The 18,079-nt window shown below is 24.7% G+C and overlaps 9 protein-coding genes across 9 annotated transcripts; 4 read left to right on the top strand and 5 right to left on the bottom strand.

Annotated features, from left to right (window-relative positions):
• Positions 1-73: 73 nt before the first annotated feature.
• On the top strand, positions 74-1,985 carry DICPUDRAFT_76894 (uncharacterized protein; the record flags this gene model as incomplete). Its single annotated transcript, XM_003285940.1, has 3 exons — positions 74-139; positions 250-1,164; positions 1,233-1,985. The coding sequence occupies 3 exons, from the start codon at positions 74-76 to the stop codon at positions 1,983-1,985; spliced, it is 1,734 nt and encodes a 577-aa protein (XP_003285988.1).
• A 156-nt stretch (positions 1,986-2,141) lies between these two features.
• On the top strand, positions 2,142-3,351 carry DICPUDRAFT_46484 (transaldolase). The gene is made up of 2 exons (XM_003285939.1): positions 2,142-2,229; positions 2,333-3,351. The coding sequence occupies exons 1-2, from the start codon at positions 2,188-2,190 to the stop codon at positions 3,257-3,259; spliced, it is 969 nt and encodes a 322-aa protein (XP_003285987.1). The 5' UTR covers positions 2,142-2,187; the 3' UTR covers positions 3,260-3,351.
• A 110-nt stretch (positions 3,352-3,461) lies between these two features.
• DICPUDRAFT_86946 (uncharacterized protein) lies at positions 3,462-4,049 on the bottom strand (the record flags this gene model as incomplete). The annotated part of the gene is made up of 2 exons (XM_003285915.1): positions 3,462-3,820; positions 3,923-4,049. The coding sequence occupies 2 exons, from the start codon at positions 4,047-4,049 to the stop codon at positions 3,462-3,464; spliced, it is 486 nt and encodes a 161-aa protein (XP_003285963.1).
• Positions 4,050-4,615: 566 nt separating this feature from the next.
• DICPUDRAFT_149906 (uncharacterized protein) lies at positions 4,616-8,060 on the top strand (the record flags this gene model as incomplete). Its single annotated transcript, XM_003285938.1, has 2 exons — positions 4,616-7,450; positions 7,527-8,060. 2 exons carry the CDS (start codon positions 4,616-4,618, stop codon positions 8,058-8,060), a joined length of 3,369 nt encoding a protein of 1,122 aa, XP_003285986.1.
• A 557-nt stretch (positions 8,061-8,617) lies between these two features.
• Positions 8,618-10,357, top strand: DICPUDRAFT_149905 (uncharacterized protein; the record flags this gene model as incomplete). Its single annotated transcript, XM_003285937.1, has 2 exons — positions 8,618-9,478; positions 10,223-10,357. The coding sequence occupies 2 exons, from the start codon at positions 8,618-8,620 to the stop codon at positions 10,355-10,357; spliced, it is 996 nt and encodes a 331-aa protein (XP_003285985.1).
• A 497-nt stretch (positions 10,358-10,854) lies between these two features.
• Positions 10,855-11,235, bottom strand: DICPUDRAFT_149903 (uncharacterized protein; the record flags this gene model as incomplete). Its single annotated transcript, XM_003285914.1, has 2 exons — positions 10,855-11,037; positions 11,233-11,235. The coding sequence occupies 2 exons, from the start codon at positions 11,233-11,235 to the stop codon at positions 10,855-10,857; spliced, it is 186 nt and encodes a 61-aa protein (XP_003285962.1).
• Positions 11,236-11,369: 134 nt separating this feature from the next.
• On the bottom strand, positions 11,370-12,383 carry DICPUDRAFT_149902 (uncharacterized protein; the record flags this gene model as incomplete). The annotated part of the gene is made up of 2 exons (XM_003285913.1): positions 11,370-12,185; positions 12,372-12,383. The coding sequence occupies 2 exons, from the start codon at positions 12,381-12,383 to the stop codon at positions 11,370-11,372; spliced, it is 828 nt and encodes a 275-aa protein (XP_003285961.1).
• Positions 12,384-14,285: 1,902 nt separating this feature from the next.
• Positions 14,286-14,838, bottom strand: DICPUDRAFT_149899 (uncharacterized protein; the record flags this gene model as incomplete). Its single annotated transcript, XM_003285912.1, has 2 exons — positions 14,286-14,698; positions 14,763-14,838. 2 exons carry the CDS (start codon positions 14,836-14,838, stop codon positions 14,286-14,288), a joined length of 489 nt encoding a protein of 162 aa, XP_003285960.1.
• Positions 14,839-15,254: 416 nt separating this feature from the next.
• On the bottom strand, positions 15,255-17,955 carry DICPUDRAFT_149898 (uncharacterized protein; the record flags this gene model as incomplete). Its single annotated transcript, XM_003285911.1, has 4 exons — positions 15,255-16,275; positions 16,462-17,405; positions 17,496-17,750; positions 17,821-17,955. The coding sequence occupies 4 exons, from the start codon at positions 17,953-17,955 to the stop codon at positions 15,255-15,257; spliced, it is 2,355 nt and encodes a 784-aa protein (XP_003285959.1).
• Positions 17,956-18,079: the final 124 nt, after the last annotated feature.

Below are 18,079 nucleotides of genomic sequence, written 5' to 3'. Positions count from 1 at the left end.
TTTTTTTTTTTTTTAATTTTTTAAAATTTTTATTTAATTTTCTTTTTTAACGAGATTGCAATTGGATAAAATAATGAATTCAGATAATAATAATAACAATAATAACAATCTTAATAATGATTTTAAACTTACTGAAAAGGTAACTATTCTATTTTTATTTATTTTTTTTTTCAATTTTAAAATTTTTTTTTTTATTTTATTTTTTTTAATTCATTATCAAATATATTAATTAATTTAAAATCCTTTAAGAATCTAAAAGATTTACAAAAAACATTTGAAGACCCAACTATTCTTTCAAAATTAATAGAATATTATGACGAAGTTGAAAAGTTAAATAAACCAGATTTAGACAATAAAATAGAAAAAGACATAAAAAATATAATAAAAAATAAAGATAATCAAAACAAAAATAGCAACATCAATATTATAACAGATCATCCTCCTCCTGTTAATAATAATATTAATAATACCAATAATACCAATAATAATAATAATAATAATAATAATAATAATAAAATAAATAACACAAATTTTGTAAATACTTCCGGTAATGTAAATAATATAAATTCAACAAACAATGTAAATAATAAAAATTCAAAAACAAAAAAAGTTCAAAGTATAAATGGATTTTGCTTTAAAACATGCAGCAATAAAAATGATAAAGTTTATGTAATGATATCACACTATCCTACTATTGGAACAGCATCATTAACAGAAGAACAAGGGTGGATTATACCGTACAGTTTGTTTGAATTAGAAAACCAACAATCATCATATACAAGTCCATATCACAAGGTTTATCATACTATATTTGGAACTGATACATATAATGAATCCACTAAAGTGAAATCATTAAATAGGTTATTAATTCAAACATCAATTCAAGCAATTTTTCAAAAATTTAAAGAATCACTAAATATTGTAACTATAAAAACCTCTAAAAAAGTATTTCAAAAGGAATTCATGGTATCAATAGTGGACGATAAAGAAATTGACAATAAAATCCAATATAAAGAACCCGAACCAAAAGAAATCATTAACGACGAAACAAATCAAATCCAACCTGTTTTTACAATTCAAAATATTGGTATAAACAATGAACATTTAGATAATCCAGTTATAATACCCAAGTTTATTGAATTCAATATAAAATTACCAAAAATAGTAAGTATATAAATATAATATTTTTATTGAATATAAAACACTAATTAAAATTTTTTATTTTCATATAGAATAATTTAGATGATTTAATAATTGAAATTGAAGATAATGAAAGATTAATTGTTATTGAAGATAATGTAAACTATTATTTAAATGTATTATTAAAACATCATGTTGAAGATGAACCAATTGCTCAATTTAATAAAAAAGAAAAAAATTTATACTTAAAGCTTCAAGTAATTGATGAATCACACAGCCATAATCACAGTCATAATCATAATCATAATCATAACCATAATCAAAATCAAAATCAAAATCAAAATCAACCACCAGATGATACAAATAAAATAATTAAAGAACTCGACAAACTTGGATTATATTCATTTAATGAAAAGAGAAACGATTTACCAGATAAAAATTTAACCCACATACCAAAGACAATAATATACAGTGAACAAAAAAAAAATAGCAAAATTGAAGAAATAGGTGGCGAAACTCAACCATTTTATATTTTAAAACAAAATTTTTCAAATTTAATTTTAATAATTTATGAAAAAGAAATAGACAAAAATTCAATAATAATTAATTCCATACCAGAAGAAAATAGTTTAAATATAATCTACAAAAAAATTAATAATAATAATGAGAATGAAATTAATTTAAATTTTTATTTATCAGATTTTTTTAATAATAATAATAATAATGGTAAAAACAATAACATTGGTTTTCCAGAAGAAAATGGAATTATGCTCAATACTAAAACTATTACATTCACCGAATTTAGTTTTGTCATCGAATTGGGAAAGAAAAAAAAATCGTGGTAAAAAAATTTTAAATAAAATAATTAAATGAAAAATGGTACTTCTCCAATTTTGAAAAATTTTAAAAAAATTAATTTATTTTTTTTTTTTTTTAATTTTTTTATTTTTTAATTTTTTTTTTTTTTTTTTAATTATTTAAATTTCTTTTTTCTTTCATTCATTTAGATAATTTCATTATAATAAATAAATAAATAACATATAAAAAATGACAAATGCTTTAGAAAAATTAAAAGAATTCACTGTAGTCGTAAGTATAATAAACAAACAAATAAAATAATAGTGCTTTTATTATTTTATATAAATTTCGAAAATTTCATTTTTTATATTAATTTTTAATTTAATTTATTAAGGTTGCTGATACAGCTGATTTTGAAGTTTTAAAAAATTATGGTTCACAAGATTCAACTACTAATCCATCATTAGTTTTTCAAGCTGCCAGTAATCCAAAATACAAACATTTAGTAGATAATGCTATCGAATATGTTAAATCTAAACAAGGTTTAAGCCCAAAAGAAAAATTATCATTAGCTATTGATAAACTTTTTGTAAATTTTGGTGTTGAAATTTTAAAGATTGTACCAGGTCGTGTCTCAACTGAGGTAGATGCTCGTCTTTCATACGATATCGAAGGTAATGTCAAGAAGGCCCGTGAATTAATTGCTCTCTACAAAGAAGCTGGTATTGAAAAAGAACGTGTTCTCATCAAATTAGCCTCAACATGGGAAGGTATTCAAGCTGCTAAAATCCTTGAAGAAGAAGGTATCCATTGTAACTTAACTTTATTATTCTCTTTGGTCCAAGCTGCTGCTTGTGCTGAAGCTAAGGTTACCTTAATCAGTCCATTTGTTGGTCGTATTACCGATTTCTATAAACAAAAACAAAATGTTAGTGGTTTTGAAGCCTCAAAAGATCCAGGTGTCATTAGTGTCCAAACTATTTTTGCCTACTACAAGAAATATGGTTACAAAACTTCAGTTATGGGTGCCTCATTCAGAAATAAGGAACAAACCACCGAATTAGCTGGTTGCGACCTTTTAACCATCTCACCAAATCTTTTGGAAGAATTAAAGAATACCGATAGCTCTGTCGTTGTCAAGAAACTTGATGCCAACAATTTACCATCAAACATCCCAGAAAAATTCGTTCCAGATCAAAAAACTTTCTTATACGAATTAAATGATAATGAAATGGCCTACTTCAAAACTGGTGAAGGTATCCGTAAATTTGCTGAGGATTTAATCAAATTAGAAAAACAAATCGAACCATTATTAAATTAAAAACAAATAAATAATTGGTTTTAATGTTGTAAAAAGAAATTATAAAAATAAAATAAATTGTAAAAACTTTTTATTTTTTTTTTTTTTTAAATAAAATATAATAATAGTATATATTTATTTTACTTTTAAGTTTATTTACAAGTGTTTTCTCATTTAATGATTATAGTTTTAAAGTTTTCATTTTATAAAGGTGCTATAGTCTTTAGTTCTTCTTTATATCTTTAGTTTTGTCGGGTATGTCGGTTGATTTACCACCACTTTTTATTCTGTTCACTTCGCTGCTAAACTCCTCTTTAATACCATCGAATAAATGTGAAAGAAATGATTTTTCATTATTGTTATTATTTGTATTGTAGTTATTGTTGTTATTATTGTATAAACTGTTATTTTGTTGTTGGCTTTGAAGTCTTTGTTGTTGCTCATAAATTCTTTGGTTTGCATAAATATCATTTGAATATCTCATTGTTGTATTATTACTATTATTACTATTAAAGTTATTTTTGTTGTTGTTATTATTATTATTATTATTATATGTTGAATTAAAATTTTTAGAATTAGCACCTGAATGGTTATAGTGATTTCTACTATGATTCTGGTGTTGATTGTGACGAGTTTCTGAATAGTTATGTTTATTTGGGTTCTTAAGATTTTTTGGTGGAGTACCTGTTAATTCATCTACCTTATCCCTGAATTGCAATGACATTTTTTGAAATTGTTTATTTTTTGATAAGGTTTCGACTAATTTCTTTTGAACAAAACCTGCAACGAATCCATGTATTATTTTATCCATGTTTGGCTACAACCTTAACAAATTTATTATGTAATGTGTTGTTATAAATTTTAAAACAAAATAAAAAAAATTAAAATAAAAAAAAAAAAATTAAAAAATAAAAAAATAAAAAAAATTAAAAAACAATTTATTATTTTTCGTTATTTTAAAAAAAAAAAAAAAAAATTATCCTTTTAAATATCTTATTAGAAAAAACAAAGAAATAAAGTTTATTAATATCTAATAAATATAGTTTATGACCAACTTTATGGATTTCTTTATTTATCTTTTTTTTTTCAAATTTATTTAAAATTTTTATTTTAAAAAAAAATTAGTAAAAAAAATTAAAAAAGAAAATTTTAAAAAAAAAAAAAATTAGTAAAAAAAATTAAAAAAGGATTTTTTTTTTTAAAATTTTTTTTTTTATTTAAAACCAATTAATTATCTTCAATTCTATTCATATATATACAAAAACTTTTTTATTTATTTAATAATAATTGTATTTATATATTTGTTTATTTATTTGTATTTGTTTATTTATTTATTTGTTTTTTTTTTTATAAAATAGAAAAAAGAAAAAAGTGTAAATGGAAATTGAATTTATAAACAAACTCGAAAAAGCATGTTTGGATTTAACATCACAAAAAAATGAACAAAGAAAGAATGGTGAGGAAAGTATTTCAATGTTAATGAAGACACCTCAACCATATAGCCTTTGTTTCAATTTGTTGGCAAAGAGTACAAGTACATTTGCACATTTTTATTCATTGTTGATGATTAGAGATAGTGCTGTTAGAGAATGGGCTGCATTAGAGTCATCCCTCAAGATCTTTATCATCGAAACATTGTTTCAATATATAGAAAATCAAAAATCAATGAACTTTTTAAACTATGCAACAAAGAATCAATCATTTAATACTTTAGGTGTGGTTTGCAAAAGAGGTTGGCTAGACACTGACAAATTTAATGGTAATCAAGAATTAAATCAAATTATTATGGAAAAAGTGTATCAGTATTTGGACAGCTCAATAAACTCATTTTCACCAGATACCATCGATCTCTCTATTCGTATTGTCAGTTCATTAATCATCGAATTCTCTTCAGGTAGTAAGGCTGCTCATATTCAACTAAGTTGGGAATTTCATCAAAAGTGTTTATTAACTTTTCAGAATCTCCATCTCCAACCAGCTTTTCGTAAAATCATGGAACTATTACACAAATTTCAAAATCATATTCAACAACAGCAATCACTTTTAAATGATAAAAACTTTACCTCACTCTTACATATGACCATCAAGTGTTTTACAGATATCTTAGACTGGCGTTTCCTCGAATCTGGATCACCTACATTAGCCTACATCACTTCATTCAGCACAGTCCAACCAAATTTAAAACCAACAATGGAATGGGCACAACTATTCACCCAAAGCCCATTTCCTGTTTTAACTCTTATCTTTTCACTTTACAGACAATTGGAGAATTTAGAAAAAGTTCCAAGCCTTTTACGTCATTGTATGAATCAATGTTGTGGTCTTACTGGTATAGTTATTAGAGATGCTGGTGTTAAAGATCAATATCTTAAAGAATTGTTGGGATATTTGACTCCAATGATCCAAAAAGCAATCACAACACGTAATTGGAGAGAAATGGAAGATGTATCAAATATTATTTACAAATTTTGCAATGCCTACAAGTTTAGCAGTCTTTTAGTTTTACCAAATGAACTCGTATTACCATTCTTAAGATACACTACCGAATTTGTATTCTCATCTTTGACCTTAATGAAAATTTGGGCAAAACATGGTGAAGAAGAATTGGAAGAAGAGTTTGAAAATGATTGCTTTAGTATCCTCTTAAAAGCATTTGTTGCTCTAATTTCAGATGCCGATATTATCGTATCAAGAAGAAAATCATCAACATTTGAAAACTTTACAGAACAATTCACCTGCTTAAAACAGTGCACAGCTCAAATTTACCAAACATATGTTCAAAGCAGATTGGAACTTTCAGAAATCGAGTTAAATAAGGATAGTGATCAATTAGAACCATCAGCTGTTCAAGAAAATGAAATTGATGAAGATAAACATAAATACGAAGAACAATTAAAATCAGTTGCATACATTGGTCGTTTAAATCCAGGTCAATCGATGGATCTTTTAAAAAATGAAATTAATAAAAGAATTTCGTTATTAAAAGAGCGTATTAGTGATCCAGTAATTTTTGAACATCTCCATTGGTTATTCATTTTCTCTGGCCATCTCTTATTTGATTCAGAAAACAAAACATTATCTGCAATTCCAAATGCAATCGAAGATTACACATTCCAATTATCCTCTGAAAATCCAAATGCTCCAGACAGTGTAGTCGAATTATCAAATGCAGTTTTCCGTTTTGGTTTAGAATATGAAAATCCACTTTTAAAAAACAATCAAGCCGATAAAGTATCCCCATTGGTATCCCAAACTAGCTTGTGGTTTTTAAGTGGATGGAGTTTAGTTTACTTACTACCATCAAAGAGCTTGAATGTTAGAGTAAGCCCAAAAATTTTAGAGGCTTATGGAAGTGAACAATCAGTATCAGGTATTGCAGATTATCTTGTCGATAAAGTTCTCTTCAATTTAAAATGCTGGTCAGGTGACATCGATGTATTAAAAGCAACCTCAGTATTATTAAATTGTTTATGTTCAAATAAAGACTTTTGCAAATTTTTAGTTAAAACCAACAACTGGCCAAAGCTTTTTTATTTAGAAGGTTTACAAGAAGGTCAATTAACCCCATCAGTATACGGTCAACTCTATCAAGCATTTAATAAAGTTGTTTTTTCATTCAGCGATGATAATAAAAAGCAATACTATATGGAATTGGTCAAGACTATGGTAGAGCAATTCGATTCAGTTCTTGGACGTCCAGATTTCACCAAAATTTCACAAGACGCTCGTGTTAAAGAAAATATCTATATTCTTTTAGAAAAATTGAATGGTATTGTTTCAGTTAGTGAAAGTCTATTCGTTGAAGATGTTGAAAATAGTTTATTCCTTACATTGGACCTTTTCACCAAATATGCAAATGCATTAATCGCAATGATTCCATTATATGACCATTGCAACGATGTTGTTTTATTAATTTTAAGATTATTTTCAAATCTTACAAAGAATCAATTAGAATTTTTAACAGAACCTAGAGCTAAGCAAATCTATCCATTCATCATTCAACTATTCAACTCTGTTAGTTCAACATCAAGTCATAAAAAATCTTTAGATTCGAAAGAATACTATTCAAGAATTAAAATGATGGTTAAAATTTTATTCAATATTATTACCTTTAATGATCAAAGTAACAATTGCCCAAATTTAATTGCCGAAACTACATTCTATGGTATAAATATTATTACACCATGCTTAACAAACAACGATTTATTATTAGTAAGTTTTTTTTTTGATGATCAATATTTAAAAGAAATTATTTTAGTTTATTAATTTTTTTAATTATATTTTTTAGTTCCCAAAATTAGCAAGAAATTATTTCATTATTACAACATTTTTATTTGGATCCGAATCAATTCAAGTTAAAGATATTCCACAAATCAATACTATATATTCTTTAATTGAAGCAGGTATTTTACATCACGATTTAGAAATTGTCAAAGGTTGTTTCGAATGTATCGTTAGTTTAACTAAAAATCTAGAAACCACTCACGAAAAAACTGGAGCCATTGATCAACACTATCATCAAGTTATCATTCAATTTATTGGTTCTGTAATTAATTTCCTTTTATTACAAGATTTTAATGTCGATGATTTATTAGCAAGTGCCTCTGAAACTTTATTCGCTTTAATGTGCTCAAGTCCTGATGGCTATAGATCAAAAGTAATTGACTTAATTACACGTCAAGATTCTAGTATCCAAAATAGAGTTGCTCAACAATTTGAAACTTTAACTATTACTGGAAAAGATAGAAAATCAAAAGAGGCTTTTAATAAAAGATTACAACAATTTTTAGTTAATGTTAAACCATTAATTTCTAAAAAATAAAAGGTATAATTAAAATAAATAAAAATAAAAACAAATATAATTATTTGGATATATATAAATCGTATATCTAAATTAACTATTCCCAATTACATTATTTGTTTAATTTTTTTGATTCTAATCATTTTTGTTTTTTTGTTTTTAATCTTTTTTCAATTTTTTTTTTTGAAAAATGTTATTTTTTTTATTTTGAAATGATTTACTCTAAAAAAAATGTAAATTATAATAATTGGTTTTATTTTATTTTTATAAATTAGATTTGATCGATTGTGTTAATATTAGGAACAGTATTTTACAAAGCTATCAATTTGAAGGAATTTCATAAAAATTCCTCAACAAAAATTTTTTTTAAAAATTTTTTTGAAATTTAATTTTTTTTTTTTTTTTTTTTTTTTTTTTTTTTTGGGTTCGTTGCTGTTTCTTTAAATTATTTAAATGATAATTTAATTTTCTTTTTTTATTTTTCTTATAAAATTATTAAATAAATATATAAACAAATATAGGTAATAAATAAAATATATACACATAAATAAAATAAACTTTTAATATTAAATAAAAAAATGGTTGTTGATGGAAATATTAAATTATTTGACCCAAGCAGTCCAAATGATAGCTTAGAAAGTATAAATGAAAAATTAAATGATAATCAAACCTCATTTGCATTAGGAGATTTATCAAATACAACATTTTGGATATCAGCAGCCACGCTCTATGTACATAAATCAAATAAAATCGAAAATATAAATCATACTATAAGCGAAACTTCAAAGATTATTCAAGATCTTACACACGAAAAAAAGTCAGATGATAAAAAAAAGAAAGAGGTAGTTCAACATTATAAAGCATTATGTGATGTATTCAAGAAAAGAAACGAACCATTATCAGTAGAAATGATTAAAGAGTGGCATGCAATTTTAATGAATGGTGCTATGCCAAACCCCGGTCAATTCAGACAGCAAGAAGTTATCACAGGTAATAAGCTATTTATCGAATACAAATCGATTCCATCTCTATTAGAAACTTTAGTAAATAAATACAACCTATTTGTACAAAAAGAAGCCAGAGAACATATTAACAATAGATCAAAGCAAACTCCATATTCATTAGCTGCATGGATCTCTCACGCTTTTCTAACCATTCACCCCTTCCTTGATGGAAACGGCCGTATATCCCGTTTATTAGAAAACTATGTACTATTTGAGTTTGGTTTCCCATTCCCAATCCCAGCTTTCGATAATAAAGAAGACTACTTAGGTGCCCTCAGACAAGCCGACAGAGATTTTAAAAATGGTAGAAATACTTCACAGCTAGCCCATTTAATTTTAAATGGTTCAAATAAAATATATACAATGTATTTAGCAAATAACGCATTAAAACAAGAATTAAAAAATGATGTAAGAGCTTCAACTGAAGTAAAAGATGTAAAATTAGATATTTAAAAAGATAAAAAACAAAAAATAAAATATAAAGTTGTTGTAAAATAAATAAATTTATTTGTTTTTTTAAAAATAAACCCTCTTCAATCCACTGTATTCACTCCTTTATTTTCTTCATTAATTTTGCTTGAAATTTTGTTTAAAACCATTGATATGTTTTAATTATTATTTGAAAGACTGAGATGAGTTAATGTAGTATTTTGAGTTAGAATTTTGATATTCCCTAATTTGATCAATAGTTACGTACACTGTAGCTTTACCTTTTCTTCCTAAAACTATTTTATTTCTATCATAGTTGTTTGGCCAGAGCGAATTAATGATATTCATAAAATAGTTGATATGATTGATTAGTGCTAATTTGATAAGTTGAAACATGATTGTACACTATCGGATCAATAGATTCCACTACTTTGACCAGAGATTATGCACAGCTTGATGAAACAGATTCGGTACTTCAACCTTTTACCAAAAAAAGATTCACTACCTGGCGTAAAAGATTCTTATGATTGATCTGTCTTTTGTTTGAACTATTTATGTGTATTTACTGTGTTGTGTAAAACAATATGAAAAAATTGAAAGAAATTTTATATAAAAAATGACAATCTGAGATTGGCACAATAAATCGACTAGAATACATTGTTGGTATGATTAATTACTGTATTTAAAGAAAAAATTAAATAAAAAGATTATTAATATATAGTTTAATATAAAATAAAATTTTAAATAAAGATACCATACCCAAGTTACGATTTCTACTATAATGAAAATAGCAACATGGTGAAAGCCTCTTATAAATCTATGGAAACTAAATATTCTACAATTCTACTTCTAGAAAATGTTGTGTATTACCAGCGCTTGAAATAAAATAACTAATTCTGATTTTTCACTTCCCTAGTTCTTTAACTTTTTTTATTTTAGTTTTTTTATCTAAAATTTAATACTTGCTAAAACAATATCATTTAAATTGTTTGGACCCTACAATTCTATATTTAACACTTGAACTACCACATTAATAACTATTAGATGTAGTACTACTTGAAACTGCATTTAATTCTACCTAAATCACTATTTGAAACACTACTTGAAACAAAATTACAACCGCTGTTTGAACCAACCACATTTGATTCAATATTTATACAACTGCTTGAACCATACTTAAAAAATTGCCTGAACCATTTGAATGACATTTGACCACCATTTTAAAGACTATTTGAACCATTATTGGACCACCATTTAAACTACTACTTGAAACATTGCTTGGGCTGCCATTTGAACTACTATTTAAAATATTGCTCGGACCACCATTTGAATCACTACGCGAACTACCACTGGATCAATATTTGACCAATTAAACCACTACTTTAAACATTACTTGGGTTACCGTTTGAACCACGACTTGAAATATTGCATGGACCACCATTAGAACCACTACTTGAAATATTGCTTGAACCCCATTTGAGCCACGACCCCGAAACATTGCTTGGACCACCATTTGAACTACTACTTGAAATATTGCTTGGACCACCATTTGGCCACCATTTTACCTATTACTTGAACCATCATTTTGACCTTTAATTGAATTTGCTTAAAGTTGTAAATACGTTTGGGCAATTGCTTTTCAGATGCTGCTTATCAGTTCCTTATTTAAATATATTATTTATTGAACCTAATTATTTAAATAAATATATTATTAATATATGTTTAAAAATAATTTGTAAAAATAATATTATTTTACATACCATTTTAGTCTATAAATTATTGATTAGTTGCACTAATACCGAAATATAATAGACAAATGTCAATACATACTATAACTTTTTAGTGTTAAATTATAATGTTGAATATAATTGATTTACATCTTGAACCTTATATATTTTTAAATCATTTGGCGTAAAGAACCATAGTGTTTGTCATGATGAGATAATATAATTGCTCTATAATTTTCTATTGAACTTGGAAGAATTTCAATGAAAGAGCTGCTATCAGATTCACCAGATGAAATAACTGTAATCTTTGATTTTAAAATTTCAGCAGCAGCAATTAAAGTTAAATGGTCACCCCAAGTACCTGTTCTTGCCATTTGGTTACAATATCTATTCCAATTATTGGTATTTGCAAATTGGTGTAGTTTTGCACCATTTGGGAGGGTGAAATTTTTATTTCTTATGAGCCATGTGGAAATGACTCTTCTTATCTCAGCACTATGGTTCAAGTTGCCATAAAGTTGGTCAGATAAGGCATGCATCTGACAATTGCCATCTCCTGGGATGTCCCTACTATTCTCTAATTGGTAGAGCTCCAAACGTTGATTTAAACGTCTTATAGCTTGATTTCCAGGTTGTGGTGATGGTTGTGGAATAGTGACACCTAAGTCAATATTCATATGTTCTAGTTTTTGTTGTTGCTGTGGTGGTAGTGGTTGTTGTTGTTGTTGTTGTTGTTGTTGTTGTTGTTGTTGTTGTTGTTGTTGTTGTTGAAGTAGTTTTTTATTTTCTTGAAAATTATGCAATAGTTCTTTATAACTAGGTTTTGATGCTGTGGGTTTTGGTAGTGGTTGTTGGTTGCTAGTTGTTGGTTGTAGTGGTGGTTGTTGTTGTTGGAATGGCGGTTGTTGTTGGAGTGGTGGGTGTGGCGTTGGTGGTTGTGGGCGTTGGTGTGGTTTTGGTTGTGGGGTTAGTGATTGTGGTTGTGACTATGGTATTGGTTTTGATTGTAGTTGTGGTGGATTGTGAATTTTATGAAACTCTTCATAAAATTCGTCGTTGTAGAAAAAGTCTTGGTCGTTTTCTGTTCCATCGGCGTAGTAGTATTTGGTGGTATTATTCTTAGTTTTTTTAAAAAACCAATAAAAAATGAATAAAACAAAAAAAGAAATAACAAAATAAATCATTATTCTATTTTTTACAAAAAATATTAAAACAAATATTATTATTTAAAAATTAAAATAAAAACAAATACAATTATTTAAATATTAAAATAAAAATATTTAAAAATTTTTTTTTTTTTAATATGATATACAAAAAATAACAAATATATATTATATAATTATTATGATATGTGTGAAGTTGAATGAAATGTAAAAAAAAAAAAAAAGTTATTTACAATGCAAAATTATGTGTGTGTTTTTGAAAGCTATAATTTTTAAAAAAAAAAAAAAAAAAAAAAAAAATTTAATATATACTATTTTTTTTTATTTAAAACAATTTAAAAAAAATTAAAAAAAATATAATTAAATTAAAAAATATTATAATAAATAGATAAAAAACATAAAAAATATTATTTTTACATTATTTTTAATAAATTTTGGAAAAATAATCTTAATTGGGAACTTGACTTTTATACAGATCACCCTTTAATCAACTATTTAAAGTAAAACTTTCATCTTTTCAAGAAATTTATAATTTTTAAAAAAAAAACAGGTTCTCAATTAAAGTAGGTGCCATATCTGGTTTTACAATTTTCAAATAAAATTTAATCAACACTTTTTATTAAAGAGCATACAGATGCATTTAATTTTTTGTTTTATTTTTATTTTTTTTTACTTTTAATATAATAAATTTATAAAATCACACAATATAAAAGATAATTAATTAATTTTAATTAAAGAAAAAAATAATTTTAAAAATAAAAATTAATATTAAATCAATTTTTTTTTTTTTTTTTTTTTTTTTTAAATAATAATATTTTTTAAAGCAAAATAAATAGTAAACATAAGAATAAATAATTATGTATAACCTAAAGTATAGTATTAATTTAAATATGGATAATTCAGAAAGATTAAGATTTTTAAATGACATAGAGAATAGACTAAATAGATTTCAATCACCAAATCAAGAGATATGATAAGAATGTCAATTGGTATAGAAGAAAGAAAAGCTAGATTTCAACAAAACCAATTTAAAAATAATTTTTCAACACAGCCACCACCACCACCACTACAACACAAAATGAAATCCATATTTATAGACAAAATATGGAGTGTTACACAATGTAAAGTAATATTTCATGAGGGACTTCTGATTGTCCACCCAAACACTGCCTTTATTTCTAACCCTTAAGAATAAAATAGATTATAAAATAAAATAAAAAAATAAAATATTATAATTTTAAAATAAAAAAATAATTTTCTTTTCTTTCAATTTCTTTTTACCTCTTTTCTTTTCTTGGTTTTTTATTTGAACTATTTTTAATTTAAATCATTTCTTATTATTTTAAAATTATTTTATATTCTCATTATAATAGAACTTTTAAATCATCTTCACTTTTATAAAAAAAACATTTAAATGATTAAATATAAATTTTATTAAATGGGTTGATACTACATCAAACAAAGTGTTTTATCCACCCAGACTAGCAAATTTAGCGCCACAATCATCATCTTTAATACGTTTGGATGGCATCTTGAAAGCATTGATGAAAAAACTTGATAAAGCAACAATTAAAATTAAAGAAAGTAATAGTTTCATTTCTAATAAGAAAATAGTTTAATTAATAAATAGTTATTATTAAACCAACATTTAATATTTGTTTTTTTTTTATTTTTTAATACTTTCCCAAAAGTTTTTATTTTTTATTTATACTTTTTTTTTTATTTTTTTGAAATTATATTTTTTTTAACAGTTTTTAAATTTTGATTTTTGTTTATAATCCGGTTTATAATCATTCTGGAATTATTATTTTTAAAGATGATGTGATAAATGTTTATAATAAAAATAAAAAAATAAAATTAGGGAAAAATTTGTTTTTCTTTTTTTTTTTTAAAAAGGTAAATAACCAATATATAGTTTTTAGTTTATTGTGATTTAATATTTTCGATTATTTGATCTAAATAAAGAGCAACATCTCTTCTATGATTTTTATCAACAAGTGACAATATTTCATATTTAAAATTTTCAATTGAAACTGCTAGACCAAGTCTAGCACCTAGAGTGAAATCGTCTTCTGCTAATAAAGAGACGAAGCCTAAAACTAAAGAACAACCACCACCAATAAAGGCTATTTTTTTCAAAAATTCTGGTTCCATTTTTACTATTGTGCTAATTAATTGGCTAATAATTATTATTTGTCTATCCTGGGTGTCATTATCTGCATCATATTGTTTTCTTTTATTTTCATCATATAAAACTCTATATGCATTGCTTATTTCTTGAAAAGCTGTGTTATCACCTCCTTTATCTGAATGTCTCAAGGCCAAGTTTACATAAGCTTTATATATTAAAAAACAATTAATATAATATTTTTTATTTTTAATATTTTGAAAATAAATTACCTTCTCTAATTTGAGCTTTAGTAATATTTTGTCTATTTTTTGTATCTAATTCCAATACTCTATATAAGTTGGTCATTTTTTTATTTATTATTTGTTGTGAGAGTTTTTTTTTTTGCAGTTAATGGTGAATTTTTTTTTTTGATTTAATTTTTTAATTTAAAAAAAATTGGAATTAAAAAAAAAAAAAAAATATAAAAAAATAAAAAAAAATACCAAACATTGATGAGATTTTTTAATTTCTAAAAATTCAAATTCTAATTGAGAGATAGGTTTTCAACAAAATACAAACAATTAAATTGGATAGTATCCAATATTTTAAAATAAAAACTACTTTGCTTTAATAAATAAATAATTGAAATAAAAAAATTTGTTTTTTAATTAAAGAAAAAAAATAAAAAATAAAAAGAAAATAAAAAACAAAAGTAAATAGTTGTTTTTTTTGAAAATAATGAAATAATGAAAGGTTTAATAGCACGTTATTTTATTTTAATTTTATTGGTTAAATATTTGTTCGTAATATTTGATTCCGTTTGTGATCAAAACAGGTGAACACTTTAATGTTGGCATAATAACGATTAATAAATTTTCAATTGTCATTTTGTTTTGAGATTCATAAAGTACAATTTGTTTTAATAAAAGTAATAAAATTTTGAAAATGTGAAAAGAGTTTGGTGTTATACTTTCAAAAATGAATTTGAATTCTTGAATTTTTTCATCCTCTGTTTGAGAGGTTGCCAATTGAACTGAAGTTGAATATTCGTCTAAATCGGATGGCACTAGTGAGTGAGGTAATTTTCTAAAGAATGTTTTAACTAAACCACTAATTGCATGAATATCATGTTGATTTAAATCTATATCTCTACCCTGTTCAAAATCTTCCTGAAGCTCTTGAATCTCTCTTAAACTTCCTGATACTCTAAATATACCTTCTTCTCTGATACCCTTCTCTAAAATATGACTCAAGCATACATGTAAAAGGTATGGTACTTTTAAATATTGTTGTGATGCTATCGCTGATTGATTCTCTATTATTTTGGTAATTGGTAATCCAAACATTGGATAAATTGGTGTTAAATTTACAGGTGTTGATGATAAATGTTGTGGGTTTGAGTCAAACAATGTATTATTATTTGATGATGTTGATGATGATGAAAATGATTTTTTATGTGATTTACGTGGTTTACCGCTACTATGACTATTATTATTATTATTATTATTACTGAATAAACTATTTATATTTGAAACTGTATGATATTGATTATATTTACTTGGGGTTGCTATTGGAGAGATACCGTTTGGAAGTGTATTTGATTGACCAATATTTACCACACCGTACTGACCTTGATGTTGTGTATTAAGTTTAATCGCATTAGATAAAATACTAAACCATTCAATGCAGTCATCCTCTCTATCACTTGCCAAATAATATGGCATTCTCTTTTTTTGTATTGCACCTGTCATATATTTCGATTGAATAATTTTAAAACAATTCTTTCTTGTTGAAACTGAAGCTCTCTTTAATTTTGTACCACCATTTAATAAAATCATACCACATGGGAAATTATCCTAATTTAATAAAAAAATAAAAAAAAAAAAATATTAATATTAAATTTTTTAAAAAATAGTATTTTATGGTTTTAAATATATTACATTTTGATGCTTAAAATAAAATAAAGAACAATCCCTTAATACAAAATACCTTTTTTTCCATATTCTTAAAATATCATCGCCTCTTTTATATAGCCAACCTTCTTTGAGAGATTTGGTGGAGGTTAATGGAGTAACACCATACATACTAATGGTTCTGTTCATATACTTTTCTTTACCATTTGCGCCTTCTTTCTTTTTTGATGATGGAGTATTTGCCAAATAAACTGATTTCCAATTGTGTGATTTATCAAAAACTGAAGCTGGTGTTATTAAATGAAATACAAATCTGATCCATAATAGGTTATCATTTGCTAGTTTTTGCCACTGTGTTGAAACCTGTGCACAAATTAATAAATCATTTGGTTCTAAATATGAAAATACATATAATGATAAATGTACTGGTAATAATGAAAATATATCCGATATCTCGTTATTGACGATGCCGTTGCTTAACAATACATCATCATCTTCATCATCATCTACTAAACTATCATCCATTGTTATTGAATTACTTGAATTGGTTAAATCTTGGCTACTATTTAATCTTTTTAATAAACTATTACTAAAAATATTATTACTATTATTTAAATTTGATATATTATTTATATTACTATTGCTATTTTGCTGTTGTTGTTGCTGCTGAAACAAGAAAAGTTCATTTTGGCAAGATTTTAAATAATTTATTTTTTGTGTAATTTTTTCTGATATTAATTTAATTTGCTCTTGATCTGGTTGAAATTTTTCTAGTAATGGTCTTATTGGGCTATCATTACCATTATTACTATTATTATTATTATTAAGATTATTATTTGATAATGATATTGCACTTAAAATTAGCTCAATCTCACCTAATTGATTTATAAAATTTGGATTTTCTATTGAACCAGTTACTGATAATGAGCTTTTTTCAAAATTTGCTTTTTTCCACTGATTTAATGTATTTACCCAGTTTAAAATTGAAGTTTCATCAATACCTCTTAAACTATATGTTTTCTTTATAAATAAAAAAAATAATTAATATTTTAAATTTTCATTATGATTTCTTTTTTTTTTTTGTTTTTTTTTTTTGCTTGTTATAATTACTTTTTCATTTGTTATAATAAATTCTAGTCTGAATGAAATTGATTGTTCTATATGAGTTGTTTTTACAATGGGTATTGATTTAATTCTTTCTGATAATGATGTTGGTGTAAGTGGCTGTGATAGTGCTCCGCTTGATGTTGTTGAATAATATAATGTTCCTGTGTCTGGTTCAAACCAAAACCATTTTTTTTTATATAATTTTACATTTGAATTTGGTAGTTGTGATTTTGATTGTTTTTGTAAATATCCCAATAACTAATAAAAAAAATTAATATTAAAAAAAATGATTTTTGTTTATATAAAAAAAAAAAAAAACTAATAATACCTTTGCTTCTTTATCTGCACCCCTTGTAGTACTTCTATTTGATGTTGATGGTGATGATGATAATCCAGCTAAACTATTTGATGAAATTGATTTAGAAACCCATGGTGTATATGATGAGGATGGATTACTACTCATATTTTAATTTTTCTATTATATCTAGATATTTATTTTTTGTTATTTTATTACTATTATTGTTATTACTATATGACTACTATTGAATATTTGTTATTGTTATTATTTATACTAATGTTTTAGCTCC

The sequence above is a fragment of the Dictyostelium purpureum genome (genome assembly GCF_000190715.1).
Source record: "Dictyostelium purpureum unplaced genomic scaffold DICPUscaffold_58, whole genome shotgun sequence".
Lineage (NCBI taxonomy): Eukaryota > Evosea > Eumycetozoa > Dictyosteliales > Dictyosteliaceae > Dictyostelium > Dictyostelium purpureum.
This window is presented reverse-complemented; position numbering and strand designations above follow the sequence as displayed.